Source organism: Ranitomeya imitator, chromosome 3 (genome assembly GCF_032444005.1).
Source record: "Ranitomeya imitator isolate aRanImi1 chromosome 3, aRanImi1.pri, whole genome shotgun sequence".
NCBI lineage: Eukaryota > Metazoa > Chordata > Amphibia > Anura > Dendrobatidae > Ranitomeya > Ranitomeya imitator.
In genome coordinates, this window is record NC_091284.1 from 548797598 (window position 1) to 548820320 (window position 22723).

The following is a 22723-nucleotide window of genomic DNA, read 5'->3' on the forward strand; positions in this document are numbered from 1 at the left end:
ACAAGACACCCAATTTTGCCATACCCACCACGAGGCTTCGTATGATGACCAGGTTTGGCTTGTAACAGACTCCTGAATCAACTGTCCTGCTCATCCATAATCACGTTCCAGAGATGCAAAGGGCATTCCTCTCCCGAGACCTCTGCGTCCGGCGCCAATTCCCGAAAAACGGTCCCACTGAAAACAAGACAATGCATCCGCTATTGAATTCTGGACACCTGGCACATGAACCGCAGAAATACAAGCATTCAGCTCCAAACACCTGAGAACCAGCTCCCTCACCAACTTGATCACCGGGGGGGACGAAGCCGATAAACTGTTAATCACCGACACCACGCTCATATTGTCGCAATGAAAATGAACCCTCCTGTTAGCGAACATTCCTCCCCAAATGGAAACCGCCACGATAATAGGAAACAATTCCAACAAAGCCAGGTTTTTTGTAAGGCCCAACTTCCTCCAAGACTCCAGCCACTGTCCCGCACACCATCTTCCCTTGCAATAGGCCCCATAACCCGCCGCACCGGCTGGGTCGCTGTAAATCTCGCAGTCAAAATTGGCTAATATCTCCTGTTGAATCAAGGACCGCACCATTGTAATTTTTCAAAAAACTTTGCCACACTATCAAATCGTCCCTGTGCTCCTTATTCAAACGAATTAAATGGTGTGGCGCCTTCACACCTTCCGTCGCAACCGACAACCTGTGACAAAATATCCTGCCCATGGGCATGATCCTGCACATGAAATTCAACCTACCCAACAGAGACTGCAACTCTTTCAAAGTCAGCTTCCGCATCCTCCTAGCTCTATCCACCTCTTGTTGCAGCAGGGCCAGCTTATCTTCCGGTAACCGACACTCCATTCTCTCTGAATCAATTAGCATACCCAGAAAACTCAAAACGGTACTAGGAACTTCCATCTTTTCCTTCGCTAATGGAACCCCAAAACGCTCAACAACCCAAAACATGGCCGTTAACGCATTCCTGGACAATGCAGAATCAGGCGGACCAATAAACAAAAAATTATCCAGATAATGAATAACTGACTGAACTCCTGCAACATCCCTAACCACCCACTCCAAGAAGGTACTGAACGTCTCGAACAAGGAACAAGAAATTGCGCAACCCATTGGCAAACATCTATCCAAATAGTAACCACCATTCCAAAAACAAACTAACAACGGAACACTGTCCGGGTGTACCGGAAGCAAACGGAAGGCCGTACCTCCTCACCCACTGTACCGCCGCATCAAACGATGTATATTCCACGGAGCACAACTCTTGTGCGATGCCATCGTTCACCAACAGGCCTTTTGGGTATGACAAATGCTGAATCAAACAAAATTTATTCGGCTCTTTTTTGGGCACCACCCCCAAAGGGGAAACAACCATCCCTTCAGTTGGCGGATGCAAAAATGGACCAGACCTCCTACCCAGCTCCACTTCTTTTTTTTAAGCTTAACATCAACAACCTCGGCATGCAACATTGCCGACCGCAAATTCTAAATCGAGAAAGGAACCTAGTGACCCGGAGGGGGAATCTTAAAACCATCTGAAAAATAACACCAGCATTCACTTGATCAGGGTACCTATTTAGAAAGGGGGCCATCTCTTGAAGTCTCACCAGGGTCTCCCCCTTGACCGGCACCCATCGATGGCTTTCCTTTCCCTTTTTTGAAACATTTTGAGGCCCCGTGGGAGCTTCCGTTACAATGAGAACACACATGCTTAAACTTCCAGGTACTCCCGTATTTACACTGGCCGTCATTAAACTGCCAGCATGTTCCGGATTTTTCCTTTGATCCCTGTGCCCCCTGGCTACCGCTTCCGTGTCCCGCCTGCTGGTTACCACCACCTCTACCCCCATGAAAGGACTGCCCATGCTTGGCTGGGGCCATAACCTTCAACCTGAGCCCTATATATCCTTCTGGTCCCACCTAATTTCCGGCCTCACCGCCTTCCTCTGCCTAAACTGCTCATCATACCACAGCCATGTCTGACCACCATAGGTACGATGCACTTCCCCATTCGAGTCTAAATAACAAAACAATCCCGAGCAATTTTCAGGCGACTTCTCCCCCACCACACTCGCCAATCTTGCAAATGCCTGCAGCCAATTTACAAATGTCTGCGGAATTAATCTCCACCTCCGCTTTTCTTCCCCCTCGTTTTTGCTATCATCTTTTTTCCCTTCATCTAAATTAAACTTTTCCAACGGGAGAAGGGAAAAAATCTCCACATACTCATCCCGCCAAATCTTCTCTTTTACCTCCTCTTTCAAATGAGCTCCCAAAGGCCCTTCAAAGCACACGTAAACTTCCCCTTTTGCTCTATCATCTAATTTAACCACGTCCCCTTCCTCCTTTTCTGTCTGAACCGAAACGGATACACCTGAGGATGCGGCCTCAGCTACCCGATCAGGACTTAAAAATAAACTTCCCGACTGGGGCTCTACCCCTTGCCCTGTCATCCATGCCCCCACTGGCAACGTAACGGCCCCAGTTGCCGCCCCACCATCTAACCTCCGCAGAATTTGCGACATACTGTGCAAGATATCCTGCAGGCCTGGCACCTCCACCACAATAGGCCCACCCTGCTCCACACTCCCTACCGCCTGACCCCCCCTAGCCTCCTGCAACCTGACCCCTGCGGGCAACAAACAAGACATGGAATCATACTCACTCAGCTGCGCGGGTGCTGTGTCCCCGCCAGCCGAACCTCCGGATCCCTGCTGCTCCATCCCTCCGCGACGCTCGCTGCCGGACGCCACCTCCTCCTCGGTACGCTGCTGCCCCAGACCCGCGCCCCTGGCCTCCTCGTCACCAGGGGGGATCCGAGCGTGCTGCGACCGATGCACCGCCAGACCTCTCTGCCCCAGGCCTGCACCCCTGGCCTCCTCGTCACCAGGGAGGACCCGAGCGTGTTGATACTGCTGGACTGACAAACTTCTCCGTCCACAGCCAGTTCCCCCAGTCTCCTCATCGCCAGAGGGGGTCCGGGTGCGTGAAGCTCTACGCCCTGCCGACCTCACAGGTGACCTGGACCGGTCTTGATGATCAGACCCGGACAGGCCAGCCCGGTTGTGGACCCTCCCACACTGACAGGCAGGCAGCCTCGACACTGCTGCCTGCCTCACCATCATCCCTACACTGAACGCTGGATTCAGGCAGCGGGGGGGCGCCCTGCTGCTGCCTGCTTGCTGCTTGTCGGCGCCTGGTGTTGTGCCTGGCAGGCCTCTGGAGGGAGCACCACCAGAGGTACCTGCCGCAGGTAGTGGATCCTCGCTGCTGCTATCGGGACTGGCTGTGTCCCGCCAAGTGCTGCTGCCGACCGCCCCCTGCCCTGGGATTCCGAGATGGCGCCGGCTGCGTGCTGCCTGGCTTGCTTAGGCCACCCTTCCGGTCCGGCGCTCACTGCAGCAGCAGCGGTGTTCGGCGCTTGTCGACGGGCGCATGCAGGCCGGGTAGATGGATTCCTGCCAGAGCGGGCGCGGCAGGGGGGGACCGCTCCGCCGCACTCACCGCCCGCAGGGTCCCTGGAGGGGCTCCGGAGCCTGCGCCTGCCACGCGCCGCCACCTCAGGCGAAAGTCTTTCTGGGGGCCTGGTCCTCCTGCCCCTTGCGCCCACTCCAGCTCGTTCTGCCGCGCCGAGTATAGAGGACAGCTGGGCTGCAAGCCAACCTCCCCTCTTGGACCGAGCCACCTCCTGCAGCCGGGCCATCAACGCTTCTGCCGACTCCATCAGGTACGTGTCTGCTTCCTCTGTGGATATGGGATAGAATGGCGGTTTTCCCACACCCCAGATCCCCCCTGCTTAAAGCTCCTCCCCCCGCTACCATCCACCTATCACGACCCTTAGCATTTATTTGAAAAACCTCCCGGCCAAATGCAGTCATGGGGGGCCTCTATATAGCTGCGCCCTACTCCTGCCCCGTCTTGAGCTTTAGTCCCGAAACTGCCACTGCAGCTTGTCAATAAAGACAGGTAGTGGTGGAGGAGCAGCGCTGCAGAAGGGGAGGGAAGTATGCTTATTTTTATTGTCTTTTCATAAAGCAAGCCTATGGTGAAGAACATATTCAAGGAGACACAGGTTAGGTACAATAAAACATTTAAAGCTTACCATACACATTAGAAAGCTGTTGACCTACAGCTAGCATTCGGCTGTCCACCATCACTATTGGCACCCCTGTACACAGGAACCCTTCATCTGGCCGCGCTTTCCTGTTTTCTACGAGTGAGAAGCTGCCAGAATCTTCTGACACAGGCTTACAGTATCTCTCCACCAAATAGATTGGACGATTGAATTTCAACCACTTGATCCTTACGACAGGTCTCATACTCATTAAATCAGGGGTCTCAAATGCGTGGCCCGCAGGCCACATGCAGACCCCAAGGCTGCTTCAGGCACTGTAGACCCCTTGGCCATCCCTGCCTGGTTTAGGGAGCCGCCGATGCCAGCATTTTATTTCGGCTGAATGTGGGTATTTAGATGCACATTCATTTGAAATGATGTACTGGATGGGGAGGTGGGAGAGCAGCAGCGATGGAGCTGCGGGTCACAGGAGGCAGGAGCCAACTGCTGTAGCTAACACTGACCGCTGCTAAAGAGAAATGAATATTCACTGTTCTCCACGCCCATGGGTGTGGAGAGCAGTGAATATTAATTTCCCCTTTAACCGGACATGCAGCAAGTTGGGCTCTGTAGTGTGCCCGCTACTTAAGGAAATGAATATTCACTGCTCTCCATGACCATGGGAGTGGAGAGCATTGTATATTCATTCTCTTAAATAGCTGGCACACTTTATAGCCCAGCCACAGGAAGCCAGCTACTGTGCCCGCTATTAAAGAGCTATGAATATTCTCCTATAGCTCCCGGGTGTGGGGAGCAGTGAGTATTCCGGCAGCTATCCTCTGCTTGTAAGTGTGGCATACTCATGTGGTGTATGGCTGAGGGTTGTACTCCTGACAGGGTATGATGTATCTTACGGTGGCCAAGCTTTGTGTCAGGAGAAGTCTTTCCTTCTCAAATTACACACACAGGAAACTCCACAATACTATGTTTGCACAGTAACTGCCTCTAGGCAGAAGATTTTGCTGATGGTGGTAGTAGTTGGTGCATTTGAGCCCCAGTCATGAAGCGGACGTAACAATCTACTATATAATTGTCTAAGGGTCACTTCCGTCTGTCTGTCCGTCACAGATATTCATTGTTCGCGGCCTCTACCTGTCATAGAAATCCAAGTCGCTGATTGGTCGTGGCAAAACACCCACGACCAATCAGCGACGGGCACAGTCCAGCAGCAAAATGGCCGCTCCTTCCTCCCCGCAGTCAGTGCCCGCTCCATACGCCCCTCCAGTCAGCCCTCACACAGGGTTAATGGACTGCGTTATGCCGCAGTATAAAGCACTCCATTAACGCAGCTATTAACCCTGTGTGACCAACTTTTTACTATTGATGCTGCGTATGCAGCATCAATAGTAAAACGATCTAATGTTAAAAATAATAAATAATAATAATTAAAAAAAAAAAAGGCTATTCTCACCCTCTGACGTGCGCTCTGTCCTCGGCAGTGCAAGCGACAGGTTCCGGTTCCAAAGATGCTAAGCGAGAAGGACCTTCCATGACGTCACGGTCATGTGACCGCGACGTCATCACAGGTCCTGCGCTCATACCAACCTTGGGACCGGAAGCTGCCACGTGCACCGCACACAGGTACCAGGACTTCAATTGGCCTTTGGAGGGTGAGTATATGTTTATTTTTATTTTAAGTCTTTTTTAACCACGCATATAGTGCCCACATTGCTATATACTACGTGGGCTGCGATACATACTATATGGCTGCTATGTACTACATGGGCAGTGTTATATACTGTGTGGGCAATGTTATATACTGTGTGGGCAATGTTATATACTGCGTGGGCTGCGTTATATACTACATGGCTGCTATATACTACGTGGGCAGTGTTATATACTGTGTGCACTGCGTTATATACTACATGGCTGCTATATACTACGTGGGCAGTGTTATATACTGTGTGGGCAGTGTTATATACTGTGTGGGCTGGGTTATATACTGCATGGCTGCTATATACTATGTGGCCAGTGTTATATACTATGTGGGCAATGTTATATACTGCGTGGGCTGTGTTATATACTGTTTGGGCTGTGTCATATACTGCTTGGCCACTGTTATATTCTGCGTGGCCTGTATTAACGCATCGGGTATTCAAGAATATGTCGTGGCCTGTGTTATATACTATGTGGCTGCTATATACATATTCTAGAATACCCGATGCGTTAGAATCGGGCCACCATCTAGTTTAAAATAGAAGTCTTTTTACTGAAGGTAATGGGACAAATTATTATTTGCAAACAGCAGGAAACTGAGGTACAGGATTACACTCACGGTTGATGATTGCGGTGTACCTGCAGACTGGCAGTTCTTAGTAACCTCTGGTTTTATTAAGTCTGAATATTTCTTCTTCAGCACTGTACTCTGTTTCTGCCCTGAGGTAATTCTTCCTCCTAGAGGTGCAATGGCAGTCTTCCTCATATGAAGACTATTAGCTCCCCTTATCGTGTCAGTCCCCTTTTTAAGCAAAGCGGGCAGGGAGAAGGTAAGTAATTGCTACACCTACAAAATGGCTTCCTCTTCTCAAGATGTGTGACCAACTGCCTCTTCAAATGAAAAACTCACTCACAGGACTTGGCTCCACCCCCTTCTATGTGACTATAGAGCTGCAGTCATTGGCTGCTGCCCTGAGGTGTTTTTCCAGAACCTTCTGCATAATAAAACAGAGCTGTTTTCCATTATTGTCATGGGGAAGAGAGTTGATGTTTTTCCTCATCCCGTGGACATTACATGTAAAATGCACTACCTCTGTGTTGTTTCCTCTGTAATGTCTGAACAATTTCATGATATGAATACTGCAATCTAAATTTTGAAGAATGGATATGATTTGACTAGATGGTGGCCCGATTCTAACGCATCGGGTATTCTAGAATATGCACGTCCACGTAGTATATTGCCAACCACGTAGTATATTGCCCAGCTACGTAGTATATTGCCAACCACGTAGTATATTGCCCAGCCACGTAGTATATTGCCCAGCTACGTAGTATATTGCCCAGCCACGTAGTATATTGCCAACCACGTAGTATATTGCCCATCTACGTAGTATATTGCCCAGCCACGTAGTATATTGCCAACCACGTAGTATATTGCTCAGCTACGTAGTATATTGCACAGTGACGTAGTATATTGCCCAGCCACGCAGTATATTGCCCAGTCACGTAGTATATTGCCCAGTGACATAGTATATTGCCTGCCCAGCCACGTAGTATATTGCCCAGCCACGCAGTATATTGCCCAGCCACGCAGTATATTGCCCAGCCACGTAGCATATTGCCCAGTCACGTAGTATATTGCCCAGTCAGGTAGTATATTTCCCAGTGACGTAGTATATTGCCCAGCCACGTAGTATATTGCACAGCCACGTAGTATATTGCACAGCCGCGTAGTATATTGCACAGCCGCGTAGTATATTGCACAGCCGCGTAGTATATTGCACAGCCGCGTAGTATATTGCACAGCCACGTAGTATATTGCACAGCCACGTAGTATATTGCACAGCCACGTAGTATATTGCACAGCCACGTAGTATATTGCACAGCGACGTAGTATATTGCACAGCCACGTAGTATACAGCACAGAGCCACGTAGTACACTGCCCAGTCACGTAGTATATTGGCCAGTCACGTAGTATATTGCCCAGCCACGTAGTATATTGCACAGCGACGTAGCATACAGCACAGAGCCACGTAGTATATTGCACAGCCACGTAGTATATTGCACAGCCACGTAGTATATTGCCCAGCCACGTAGCATATTGCCCAGTCACGTAGTATATTGCCCAGTCAGGTAGTATATTTCCCAGTGACGTAGTATATTGCACAGCCACGTAGTATATTGCACAGCCACGTAGTATATTGCACAGCCACGTAGTATATTGCACAGCCGCGTAGTATATTGCACAGCCGCGTAGTATATTGCACAGCCGCGTAGTATATTGCACAGCCGCGTAGTATATTGCACAGCCGCGTAGTATATTGCACAGCCGCGTAGTATATTGCACAGCCGCGTAGTATATTGCACAGCCACGTAGTATATTGCACAGCCACGTAGTATATTGCACAGCCACGTAGTATACAGCACAGAGCCACGTAGTACACTGCCCAGTCACGTAGTATATTGGCCAGTCACGTAGTATATTGGCCAGTCACGTAGTATATTGCCCAGCCACGTAGTATATTGCACAGCGACGTAGCATACAGCACAGAGCCACGTAGTATATTGCACAGCCACGTAGTATATTGCACAGCCACGTAGTATATTGCACAGCCACGTAGTATATTGCACAGCCACGTAGTATATTGCACAGCCACGTAGTATATTGCACAGCCACGTAGTATATTGCACAGCCACGTAGTATATTGCACAGCCACGTAGTATATTGCACAGCCACGTAGTATACAGCACAGAGCCACGTAGTACACTGCCCAGTCACGTAGTATATTGGCCAGTCACGTAGTATATTGCCCAGCCACGTAGTATATTGCACAGCGATGTAGCATACAGCACAGAGCCACGTAGTATACAGCACAGAGCCACGTAGTATACTGCCCAGTCACGTAGTATATTGCCCAGCCATGCAGTATATTGCCCAGTGACGTATATTGCCCAGTGACGTAGTATATTGCCCAGTCACGTAGTATATTGCCCAGTCAGGTAGTATATTGCCAAGTGACGTAGTATATTTCCCAGCCACGTAGTATATTGCCCAGCCACGTAGTATATTGCACAGCCACGTAGTATATTGCACAGCCACGTAATATATTGCACAGCGACGTAATATATTGCACAGCGACGTAGTATACAGCACAGAGCCACGTAGTATACTGCCCAGTCACGTAGTATACTGCCTAGTCACGTAGTATATTGGCCACTCACGTAGTATATTGCCCAGCCACATAGTATATTGCACAGCAACGTAGTATACAGCACAGAGCCACGTAGTATACAGCACAGAGCCACGTAGTATACTGCCCAGTCACGTAGTATACTGCCCAGTCACGTAGTATATTGCCCAGTCAGGTAGTATATTGCCAAGTGACGTAGTATATTTCCCAGTGACATATTATATTGCCCAGCCACGTAGTATATTGCACAGCCACGTAGTATATTGCACAGCCACGTAATATATTGCACAGTGACGTAGTATACAGCACAGAGCCACGTAGTATACTGCCCAGTCACGTAGTATATTGCCCAGTCACGTAGTATATTGGCCACTCACGTAGTATATTGCCCAGCCACGTAGTATATTGCACAGCAACGTAGTATACAGCACAGAGCCACGTAGTATATTGCACAGCAACGTAGTATACAGCACAGAGCCACGTAGTATACTGCCCAGTGACGTAGTATATTGCCCAGTCACGTAGTATACTGCCCAGTCACGTAGTATATTGGCCAGCCACGTAGTATATTGCCCAGCTACGCAGTATATTGCCCAGCCACGTATGTAACAGGTTAAAAAAATAAAAAAGAAACATATACTCACCCTCCGAGGGCCCCTTAATAATAATAATCTTTATTTTTATATAGCACTAACATATTCCGCAGCGCTTTACAGTTTTGCACACATTATCATCGCTGTCCCTGATGGGGCTCACAATCTAGAATCCCTATCAGTATGTCTTTGGAATGTGGGAGGAAACCGGAGTGCCTGGAGGAAACCCACGCAAACCCGGAGAGAACATACAAACTCTTTGCAGATGTTGTCCTGGGTGGGATTAGAACCCAGGACCCCAGCGCTGCAAGGCTGCAGTGCTAACCACTGCGCCACCATGCTGCCCCTTGTAGTCCTGTCGCCTGTGTGCGGTGCACGCGGCAGTTTCCGGTCCCAGGGTTGGTATGAGCGCAGGACCTGTGATGACGCCGCAGTCACATGACCTTGACGTCATGGAAGGTCCTTCTCGCATAGCATCTTTGGAACCGGAACCTGCCGCTTGCACTGCCGAGGACCGCACGCACGTCGGAGGGTGAGAATAACCTTTTTTTATTTTATTATTATTATTATTTTTAACATTGGATCGTTTTACTATTGATGCTGCATACGCAACATCAGTAGTAAAAAAGTTGGTCACACAGGGTTAATAGCTGCGTAACCAGAGTGTGTTACACCGCGCTCCGGTAACGCTGGCATTAACCCTGTGTGAGGGCTGACTGGATGACTGGAGGGGAGTATGGAGCGGGCACTGACTGCGGGGAGGAAAGAGCGGCCATATTGCCACCGGACTGTGGCCGTCGCTGATTGGTCGTGGCAATGGTCGTGGGCGTTTTGCCACGACCAATCAGCGACTTGGATTCCATGACAGACAGAGGCCGCGACTAATGAATATCCGTGACAGACAGACAGACAGAAGGACAGACAGAAAGACGGAAGTGACCCTTCCACAAGCTTCTCACAATAGTTGGTTGGAATTTGGGCTTATTCTTCCTGACAAAACTGGTGTAACTGATCCTGATTTGTAGGTCGCATTGTTCTCTCCAACCTTTTCAGCTTTGCCCATAAATTTTCAATAGAATTGAGATCAGGGCTTTGTGATGGCCACTCCAACACATTGACATTTTTATCCTTAAGCCACTTTGTTACCATTTTGGCAGTATGTTTTGGGTCATTGTCCATTTGGAAGACCCATTTCTGCCCAAGCTTATACTTCCTGTCTTGCGATGTTGCTTCAGCATTGCCACATAATCTTCTTTTCTCATGATGCCATCTATTTTGTGAAGTGCACCAGTCCCTACTGCAGCAAAAACAACCCCACAACATGATGCTGCCACCCCTGTGCTTCACAGTTGGGATGGTGTTCTTAGGCTTCCAATCTTCTCCCTTTTTCCTACAAACGTACTATGGTTATTATGCTCAAAAAGTTCAATTTTTAGTTTCATCAAATCACAGGACGTTTCTCCAAAAATTAAGGTCTTTTTTCCTGTGTGCATTTACAAACATTGATCTGACTTTTTATGTGTCTTTTGGAATAATGGCTTCTTCCTGGCAGAGTGGCCTTTGTAGAGCCACGTAGTATATTGCACAGGCACGTGACGTCATGGCAGATCCATCTCGCATAGCTTCCTTGGCACCGGAACCTGCCGCTTGCACTGCCGATGACAGCGCGTGACGTCAGAGGGTGAGAATAACCTTTTTTTTTTTAATTATTATTATTTGTAACATTAGATCTTTTTACTATTGATGCTGCATGCGCAGCATCAATAGTAAAAAGTTGGTCACACAGGGTTAATAGCTGTGTTAACGGAGTGCATTACACCGCGGTCCGTTAACGCTGGCATTAACCCTGTGTGAGCGCTCAGCGCTGACTGCAGGGCAGTAAAGCAGCGGCCATTTTGCTGCCAGACTATGGACGTCGCTGATTGGTCATGGGCGTTTTTCCACGACCAATTAGCGACTTGGATTTCCATGACAGACGGAGGCCGCGGCCAATGAATATCCGTGACAGACAGACAGACGGAAGTGACCCTTAGACAATTATATAGTAGATTTCTCATACAGTTTTAAGCCTCCTAAGCAGCTGTTTCTGTTAAAGAACCACTCTGATGTTTGTTTTTTTATTTTTTTCTATTTTACTGCAGGAGTGGTGTCACAAATGTATGCTCCTTGCCCTTGGTAAACTAGTTACAGCAGGGGTGTCAAACTGCATTCCTCGAGGGCTGCAAACAGGTCATGTTTTCAGGAATTCCTTGTACTGCACAGGTGATAATTTAATCACCAACTCATTATTTGTGTAGGTGATTAAATTATCACCTGTGCAGTACAAGGAAATCCTGAAAACATGACCTGTTTGCAGCCCTTGAAGAATGCAGTTTGACACCCCTGAGTTACAGGATGCTGTCTTGTTGTTCTTGGCGCCTTTCTTGTCTTCTTCTGCTAGTTGTGACTAGCCAAATTCCATCAGTGTTTGGGCGTACCAGAAGTCTCAATGTAAGTCTGAGAGCCAACATGGCTCTCTAAGGGTATGTGTCCACTGTCAGGATGGCCGGCGGTATCGCTGGAGCGGCTTATCCGCTCTGCGGTAAGCCCCGCCCCCTTTCTGGGACGCGATGATGCCGGATGTGTTCACAGCACATATCCGGCATCATCGCTCCCCACCATAGGGCCCTGTGCTATATCTTGCGGCGACGCAGCGTCGCCGCAAGATATACGGACATGCTGCGATCTGAAAAGACGCGCAGCATGTCCGGAGTCGCAGGGCCGCCGCGTGCGTGTTACCACGCATAGTGGAGACGGGATTTCATTAAATCCCCTCCACTATGCTGTAACATCTGGACGCTGCGTGTCTGACGCTGCGGCTCTATGCAGCGTCAGACACGCAGCGTATCCTGCACGTGGACACAGACCCTTAGACTTGTATTGAGAGCCTGTGACTTTTGGCTCTGACTTCTGACTAGTCAGGAGCTGCAGTCAGAAGATGGTGCTGGGAATAGCAGAAGACTGCAGCAAGTTTTTTTTTTTTGTTTGGTTTTTTTTTAACCCCTTAGTGACGGAGCCAAATTTTTTAAATCTGACCAGTGTCAATCTATGTGGTAATAACTCTGGAACGCTTCAACAAAGCCCAGTGATTTTGAGATTGTTTTTTCGTGACACATTTTACTTTATGATAATGGTAAATTTAGGTTGATAAGTTTTGTTTATTTATAAAAAAAATATCAGAAATTTAAGAAAAATGTTTAAAAATTTGCAATTTTCGAGCTTTGAATGATTATCCCTTTAATCCAGATAGTCATACCACAGCAAACCATTAATAAATAACATTTCCCACATCTCTGCTTTACAACAGCACCATTTGTAAAATGTTATTTTACTTTGTTAGCATTTTAGGAGGTTTAAAAATGTAGCAGCAATTTTTCATTTTTTCAAGAAAATTTACAAAATTAATTTTTTTAGTGACCTATGCATGTTTAAAGTGCCTTTAGTGGACCCATATATTGGGAAACCCCCCAAAGTTATACCATTTTAAAAACAGCACCCCCTGACATATTGAAAACTGCAGTCAGGTAGTTTATTAACTCTTCAGGTGCTTTTCAGGAATTAATGCAAAGTGGCATGACAGAAATGAAAACGTGTATTTTTACCACCTGAATACCTCTAACTTCTGAACAGGTTACAACAGCCGTCAGACTCTAAGGCCAGAATTTGGTTGTGAATTGCCATGGCAAACATTAGGACCACACAATCATGATCTCTGGGGGCTGACGGGGAGAAATAGGTAGCCCCCACACTCTGTTAACCATTTATAATGATGATGTCACTATTGACAGCAGCATCTAAGGGGTTAAACAGATTTGGACGGTGCGATCGTTGATCATGGCTGATGCAGCAAGTTGTCAGCTATAGTGTACAGCCGACAGCTGCTGGATTGTCACCTGTATGGGGAGGCTATTCTCTTATATCTAAGGTCAGTTAAAAGACGTATTGGTTGTCATTAAGGGGTTAAGGGCGGCGAACATTAGTAATGCCACTCCAGTGCTGAAATAAAATTAACCGCTGTAGTGGTACTTTAATGACCGATTTAAACCTACATGAGAAAATGATGATCATTATCACCTGTTTTCTACAATTTGTAATTCATACACTTATCATTGTAATTTGTTCATCCACGTTGCATTTTTATTGGATAAAAAAATAAACTATTACCACTTCTGTTTTTTAAAGCATTCTTACTGTTTTTGCAGCATGTTTTCCCACATCTGCTTAAAACTTTTGCAAAATACTGTGTGTCAAACGTGAAGAGCAAACACCGGGAAAAGCATCACAGTTGTGAACGTTCTGACTTTACTGGAACACTGAATCAATTAATCACATAGTTCTTTTTATAGGAATTGTTATCTTGTGCTGGGATTTGTTTTGTGTACAGCAGTTTGAGAACTGTCCACTTATCACAATGTGCTCTGGGCAGGAAAGGACACACTTATCACATCCTGTCCTTCAGGTTTCTTTTAGAAGAATATTCGCATAAAACAAATTCTACTTGTTCCCATAGTTTATTTGGTTGTGGATAACTTGAGACACAAAGAGAAATATATCTTGTAATTACATACTTCAGTTTGAGACCTTAAAAGGCATTCAAAAGCCTCACTATTTAATTTTATGGTAATTGCTTCCTTGAGCTGAATTAGATCCTGTTCATAGACTGGTTTTGTCATTTGTTTTATCAGTAAATATAATTATAGAGAAGAAAAATGGTAATGTAATGTAAAAAAAAATGTAATGTATACAAGAAGTGTCTTTTTTTTTTTTTTTAAGCAGTATATCTTTACTTTGAATCTTGTGTCTCTGTGATTTGTGCCCAAAAGAATATGGACAGGTGACAATCGCTCATGTATGAGCAAACACCATGGAAAATATTTACATTTTTGACGATAGAACAGCACTAGAAGACAGACACAAGACGCCTCATAAAGTTGCACACCTTAAGAGACCTGCTTCAGGCTGTCTCATACAAATATACATACCGTAAATAATGCAAGGTGGGACACAAGTATTTCACACCCAGATACAATTGTATAATACTTGAAAAAGCTTTGTTAAAGGGATTATCTTAAGTTCTTAAATTGCAGACAGCTTGTAAAAGTGTGGATAGATTTTTAATTGTATAGTGTTCAAATTGTTATTTAGGTTACCAGTCAGCCCATGACCTTGGAGATCTTGCCTAAGTAGGGGGTGTGCACCTCTATCAAGTTCTCTTCTTTTTAGAGTCTTCTTGCAGCACTCTCAAAATGGCCGGATCATTGGATCCAACTAGCTACAACTTCCACATCCCTCTTGCACTGTCTCAGCATGAGAAGTGGATACTCCCTGGCTAGCAGTACATGATAAGAAGAGCGACCATGCCACTGGTCTGAATTGTCAATTTGTATGAATGCACCACTAATGGAAACCAGGAATTCAGAGGAGCAGTGGAATCATGTAGAAAAAAACCCTTTCAAGCTAAAACGTTGCACCTTGTGATTAAAAATGATTTTTTTACTAGAAGTGCTGTCTCTGCATATTATTTAGCATTTTTTCTGATAGCTATTAATATGGATTATTACAGGGTCTAGTTTTCTGTGAAGATGCACATTTTTTTTGCATAATGTAAGCTTGCACAAAACCTTTTTTTGGCATTTTGACTCCAGTTACCCATTTTGGCGTAGCTGGGGCAGGACAGGAGCGTGACTACACAACTCCTATTATTCATGGTGAGCTGTGGCATTCATTAAAGTGAACCTGTCATGTGAAAAATAAACTATATTAACTGCAGATATGGGGTTAACCTGCAGGTTTATGGTATTCTGAAGCCATATGGCCGCCAAGGTGAGAGCCCGGCTGCCTTGGCTTTTAGTCACAGAGGTGGGGCTTGCCGCCACTCAATACATGAGCAGTGGCTGTAACAACGTCCCCTCCACTGACTGACAGCCAGCTCACCAGTGCATCAGACATAATTCCTGTCCAACTGCTACAATAATTCCTCCACCCTATGCCAGTCGTTGCACTGGTTGCCCATCCACTACAGAATACAATATAAACACTCACGCTCGCCCACAAAGCTCTCTGCAGTTCTGCATCAACCTACATCTCCTCCATCATCTCTCTTGCTACCCTACCCGTGATCTCTGTTTCTCTAATGACTTGAGATTATCATCCTTTTATAATCCCAACTCCTTCACTCCTGTTTCCAAGACTTTTCTCTGGAATACACTTCCCAGACCATTTGATTAATTTCCAGTATCCACAGCTTTAATCATGCCCTAAAAACGTGTTTCTTTAGACTGGCCTATCACCTTACTAATCAAACTATTCCCTTTAGCTCTATCTAAATTTTCCTAAGACTCTGATCCCTCGTATCATCTGTTTACGCATTTAAAGGGAACCGATCACATACTAAAATGCTAATAACCCGCAGATATGGGGTTAATAGTGTTCCAAAGCTGCCCAGTCACTGCACTAAAAGTCACTTTAGAGGCAGTTTTGAACTTTATAGTATGTGATGCAACAGAGTATAGGTGATGCCACAGTTTTCAGCGCTTGGAGGCTCTACCCTATAAATTTGCATGGTCTACTACTTTGAGCGTGAGCGGTTTTAATTCCTAAGGTGCACTTAGATGAGTAGATAATTGTGTAAGCGATTAACGATGCGTTATAATGAATGATCTTTATTTAATGGCAGACAAGAATTTACATGTTAGTTTAATTATGTAAAAAAACAACTTTATATACAAATTTAGTATATTGTGTAATGATCACACCATTTGTGTTTTCATTACACAATGTTTGAGCAAGCAACAATAATTTTTTTGCATGTGTGAATGACAAACAAGCGTTTTATGCTATATAGTTTGGTTGCTCAATCCATTTACACTACATAATTATCATGAGCCATGGGTTGTAAGCCTTTATATTTGCTAAAATGTCAGTTCATGTAATTGGGTCTTTAAGTGCTTCCATTTAAGAATAGATACGTACAGTTGTGATAAGAAATTGTTAGAAGCTGACGTATCTAAGGTGACATTGTATGGCAAGGCCATGTTTTAACTAGCTGGTATCTTCTGTACTGTCTATGCTACTGCCAATACTTTAGCTAGAAACCCTGAACTCCATTACCAAGGCTGTCCACATACTATTGTCCATATAGTGTAGCTTGTTTTTCATCTTCTTGACTTCCAATGCAAGCGGCTGTGCACTACTGCCAAATTGTAAGGTTATCAAATCGGTATTGTTTTATGTTCCTACATAAATATTTAATTGTTGTTTTTCACAACAATGAAGGAGATGTTTCCAGCCATTTGTGGTTACCCAGTTTTGACCACACTGCAATTTGGTGTGATCTGATACTATGTGAGAAGCTACAGTAAATGTCCTTCTCCTGTTATCTTCAAGAAAAGAGTAAGCTCCAGGAAATGAGGAATTTAAAGATTAGTATTGTATTTCTGGCTACTACTGATCTGAAGCTCCGCGTAAGTAGATTACAAGTATTAGCATTGGATTTGAACATCTTATTTTAGGTTCTGTGTTGTTAAATTATTAGCAACTAAGAGCAAGGTTGTATGCTGATCGGAGCGCAATAAAGAATGCCAATTTTGATGTAGCGTAGCATTTATGAGACTTCATCATTCATGTAAATTTAAATGTGTATCTGCAAAAATGATTTTTTGTAAACGTTATTATGCTCACCTTACTTTACACCCAGATGCCTAAACCTGGTCCTCTTGGACAAGAGTGTTTGCATTCATTGACTGCTAAGATCATGCTTATTGCGATCCTTAGTCCTGGCACAGAAAAGATGGTAAACCCATCTGGTGCCCACTGTTTGAAGCAGAGATCATCTTTCTAGTCATCCTAACTAACGCAATGGCGTGGCTCCCTGTGCCATTGACTGTGATGGCCATCTTGGTTATGGCAGGACTGGAATGCCGTTCTCAGTGAAGGTGTAGGGATGATACTAGGTAGGGTGACTGTTTATGACAAATGTATAGTCACTTTTCAGTGCCAGTCAAAGGTCACTTTTAAGACTTAAGATTTCATCCCCTTCAAAAATGTTTAATTTGCATTCTCAAGCACTAGTTTCTCGTCATACTATAATAAGACAGGCTTCCATTATTCAGTGATAACAAAACATGATTTTCCTAGTTTTAATAGTAGTTGGTGCTTGGCAGGTAGACTCGGAATTATAAAGTAAAAAGGGCATTAAAATGTTTGAGACCCATTTACTTTTATTGGTGTTACCAGTAGATTATGGTTATCAACTAATAATGCAATGATCCTGTACACTTTTAGTTTAGAATCCAATATGCAGCACCGTGGACAGAATAAGATTCTGTTGAAAAGAAGAACGTGACATGTTCAAACACGTGACTGTATCTACATAAATCAGTCCCATCTTTCTAGAAATATCTGAGGCATTATTTCTTACAGGATTAAGGACAGGTTTTGTGCTGGCTCCACTATTTTTTATTTTGACTACACTGCAGAAGACTTTAGTGACAGAATAAACACTTCCTCTGGACATCTAATCTGTTTAGTTTCCTAGAAGATTTTGTACGGGGTCCCTTATGGTACTAGAGATATCCTACAGCCTCTTATCCTGCAATGAGATATGTTGTTTAAAGTGAACCTGTCACCCCCAAAATGGAAGTTGAGCTAAACCCACCGGCATCAGGGGCTTATCTACAGCATTCTGGAATGCTGTAGATAAGCTTCCGATGTATCCTGAAAGATGAGAAAAAGAGGTTAGATTATACTCACCCAGGGGTGGTCCGGTCCGATGGGTGTTGCGGTCCGGGTCCAGCGCCTCCTATCTTCTTACGATGTTGAGGGCAGAGCAAAGTACTGCAGTGCGCAGGCACCGGCCCTCTCTGACCTTTCCCGGCGCCTGCGCACTGCAGTACTTTGCTCTGCCCTCAACAGGGCAAACAAAGTACGCCTGCGCCGGAGCTGCAGCGTGAAGACAAGAAGAGGACGTCATTGTAAGAAGATGGGAGGCCCCGGACCGCGACGCCTATCGGATCGGACCACAGCGGGACCGCCCATGGGTGAGTATAATCTAACCTCTTTTTCTCATCTTTCAGGTTACATTGGGGGCTTATCTACAGCATTCCAGAATGCTGTAGATAAGCCCCTGATGCTGGTGGGCTTAGCTCATCTTCCATTTTGGGGGTGACAGGTTCCCTTTAAATTTAACTTTCTGAATAATTTTAGTTCTTGTTGTTGTTAATTATAATATTGTCATTTTTATCAGATTATTACAGTCCTGCAATGTTGGGTCTTAAAACTGACCAGGAGGTGCTTGGGGATCTGGTGAAGATGAAGATTCCAGCTGTGGCAGAACTAATAGACAAGCATGGCGTGATGTGGACACTTTTGGTTTCTCGGTGGTTTATTTGTTTGTTCATTGACGTCCTTCCAATAGAGGTAAGTGCACATTATGCTGCTGTTAAATCTTTTGTTATCATCCATATATATTCACATTTTTTAAACCTTTCTGATTGGGTGATCTGGTGCTTCACAAGAACCTATCACCACCATGATCCTGTTAGTCTTCCTCCCACAAAAAAAAAAAAAGTAAATTTTAGTTCTATTAAAAAAAAAAATGCCCAGTACCGCCTTCATAACCTCACAGTGTGACCTCATGGCTAAGACATTTAACTTGTGCATTTTTTTTTTTAATCAAATGTAGTCCTTTTTGGAGATGGGGTTCTCCAAACATGTAATAAAATGGCTGCTGTCCCATAATTCAAACAGCAGCCAATTCTAGTCACTTGTCGGCATGAAATCTAAAGAAACGCACCTCTCAAGACCTGTGACCGACAGACTTCAGCGCAAGGAACACAAAGCTTCAGTCCTCTATGACCAGTCAGCTGAGGAAAAGATTTATTTCTTCTTTTGGCAGAAAAGTATTCACATTGTTTCTTCTCTTGACACATACTAGTCAGCTCACATAGGTAGATATACTTGCAATACTGGTCTTCTGTCAGTTAACACGCAGGTCTCGGGATTTTTGTTTCTTCAGACGACAGCCCGTCTCGACATGTAACTAGGACAGGCTGCCGTTTGAATTATGTGATGGGGCCATTTTATCATATTCTTGAAGAACCCTTTTAAGTTTTCTGTTTTTATGTCTCAACTGGCGAGGTGGATTCTCAAAGACCTTGATCTGGATGAGCAGTTGTTATGCAGCATAGACGTGATTTTTCAAAGTCCAATTGGGAAAGAAGAACCATAGAATCAGAGCTGAGTGACACAGGAGGTTTTGAGACAAACTGGTCCAGGGTATAGCAGATTTAACTGAGCCGAGTCCAAGGCAGCACTGGCAAAGCTCCTAGGCAGGGCTACCCAGTGCTAAAACATAGCTGGGTTTGTCAGAAAATACATGCAGGTATGGTCAGCAGGGTAACCCAGCGATTTAAGAGCTCAGATTTTCAGATTGCAGGTAGAACGGTTTCTGCTGCATAGCATCATTATCCAGTGGGATTTCTACGTCCTTTATGACATCATCGTCGCTGTGCCCGTTGCTGATTGGTCGAGGCCTGGTCTATACTAGACTGTGGCCCGATTCTAACGCATCGGTTATTCTAGAATATGCATGTCCCTGTAGTATATGGACAATGATGATTCCAGAATTCGCGGCAGACTGTGCCTGTCGCTGATTGGTCGAGGCAACCTTTATGAAATCATCGCCAAGGCAACCATTATGACATCTACGTCGATACTGTGCCCGTCGCTGAATCAGAGATGCGGGATGTCTACGACCTTTATGACATCATCGTCGCTGTGCCCGTTGCTGATTGGTCGAGGCCGCCAGGCCTCGACCAATCAGAGACGCGGGATTTCCAAGACAGACAGACAGACAGACGGAAAAACCCTTAGACAATTATATATATAGACTAGATTGTGGCCCGATTCTAACGCATCGGGTATTCTAGAATATGCATGTCCCCTTAGTATATGGACAATGATGATTCCTGAAATTGCGGCAGACTGTGCCCGTCGCTGATTGGTCGAGGCAACCTTTGACATCATCGTCGCCATGGCAACCATTATGACCTCTACGTCGATACTGTGCCCCTCACTGAATCAGAAACGTGGGATTTCTACGTCCTTTATGACATCATCGTCGCTGTGCCCGTTGCTGATTGGTCGATGCCTGGCGGCCTCGACCAATCAGAGATGCGGGATTTCCAAGAAAGACAGACAGAAAGACAGACAGACAGACGGAAAAACCCTTAGGCAATTATATATATAGATTATGCATGATGCCAACAAAAGTGCCCACCCAACACAGTAAGATACCTCTACAGTACTCTCTACACGCACGATATGATGACCCTACCGCACCCCCCTCCAGCCGCCTCTATACCCACTGGTGACATATGGTGACCCCATCACAGTATGATTCCCCAAGTATAATCCCCACACAGCAATCCACACATATAATGGGCCCCACATAGTCCTCTATACAGTGTAATGGGCCCCACATAGTCCTCTATACAGTGTAATGGGCCCCATTGCCTTTCATACAGTATAATGTCCCCACATTAAAAAATAAATACTCCCCTCTGCCCTACTGCTCCAGTCTCCTCAGTATGTACTCTGCAGCTCTGCACTGCTCGGCACTGTGGGTGCGTTGTAGTGACATCATTGTGCCTGCTGCACTGCAATGTCAGTCATGGGAGAATGATAGCGGAAGGAGTGTCAGCTGACTGATCCTTCTTTCATCATTGATTTCAACTGTATCGGCATCAAAATGACAGCCCTGTTTATCTCCAAACCATTTAGGCTAAACACTTTTAGGACTTTAAAAGGAATTGGTGCATCAGCCCCTGGCCCTTTCACAAATTGAATTCATTTTAGGAACACGGACACCTCTGGCTTCTAGCAAATGTAGCAGCCACAGTGGGATAAGAAGAACCCCAAAATGTGTTTTGCATTATTGTATTTCAGCTTCCTCAGGGAAGGGATAGTGGAATAGGACCTCCTGCTATATGGGTGTCTGCACATGCCTGTGAGCCTTGGCAACTTGCCTTGCCCTCCCGCCCATGTGCAGCCTTACTTGTGTCTTAGGGGTCATGCTGTTGGGGCACACTGCAGAGTGCACGTGCACCTAAATACCTGGCTGCTATTGGTTGAACCAAACCATGTGATCGCAAGTCCTATTTGTTAAAATGATTATGAAAAAGTCTTATTCCACTATATTCCCCCCCGAGGAAACTGGAATATATTCACGCAAAACGCTATTTGGGGTTCTTCTTATTCCCCTGTGGATGCTACATGATCCATCATGGGTAAGGATGCAATACATTTCTGAGTCACTCACTACTGCACGGGCACTTTTAAATTATCTTTTATGTTGTTCCATTTTTCCTGTCTCATACCTATGATGGACCTTGTATTTCTGCCTTTTCATTGTAGGACGCAATATTGCTAGATATTTATTACCTGCCACTGGGGATTGTGGTTCTTTGTCATCCTTTTATATCTAAGTCTTATGTGTGATTTTATGGGTTATTTTCAATGAAGAGGTTTTTTTTTTCTTTATACAAGTTGCCATTTATTCTCGTCTTGTTCTTGATCGCGCCATGTCATTCTTTGGAGTGGCAATCTGCATCCACATACACATATGAGATATAGTTAAAAATTTGTGGATGTTAACAATTATGTACCTGATGGATCTATTGTTACTCAATATATAAAATCAATCATCTAGCTATGCAGTTTGCCTTTACTAACATCTCTGAAAGAATGGATTGTTCTACAGTCTACAGAGCTCACTGAATTCCAGCATAGCGTGGTACTGTAATGAAATTCCACCATTACAATATATCAGGTTGTGAAATTTCGTTCCTAGATATTCCTTGATGTGAGTGATATTATTGAAACATGGAAACATTTAAGAATCAAAGCAGTGTAGCCATGAAGTAGCCGATCATGTAAATTTACACAGCGGTGTCACCGAATGCTGAGTGTAGAAATTTGCCAAATCTCTGCTAACTCAATAACTTCATAGCCCCAAAACTCTACTGGCAGTATCATCAGCACAAAAACTGTTCACATGGAGCTTCAAGGTATGGGGTTCCATGGTCGATCAGCTATATTCAAGCCTTGCATGAT

The 22723-nt window shown here is 45.2% G+C and overlaps 1 protein-coding gene across 2 annotated transcripts in view; it reads left to right on the top strand.

Annotated features, from left to right (window-relative positions):
• GRTP1 (growth hormone regulated TBC protein 1) overlaps positions 1-22723 on the top strand; it is a 164027-nt gene that overhangs the window by 100919 nt on the left and 40385 nt on the right. For both annotated transcript variants that reach the window (XM_069757885.1, XM_069757886.1), the window contains exon 7: positions 18855-19027. In XM_069757885.1, the coding sequence (XP_069613986.1) occupies positions 18855-19027 (173 nt within the window). The remainder of the gene's footprint in view (positions 1-18854; positions 19028-22723) is intronic.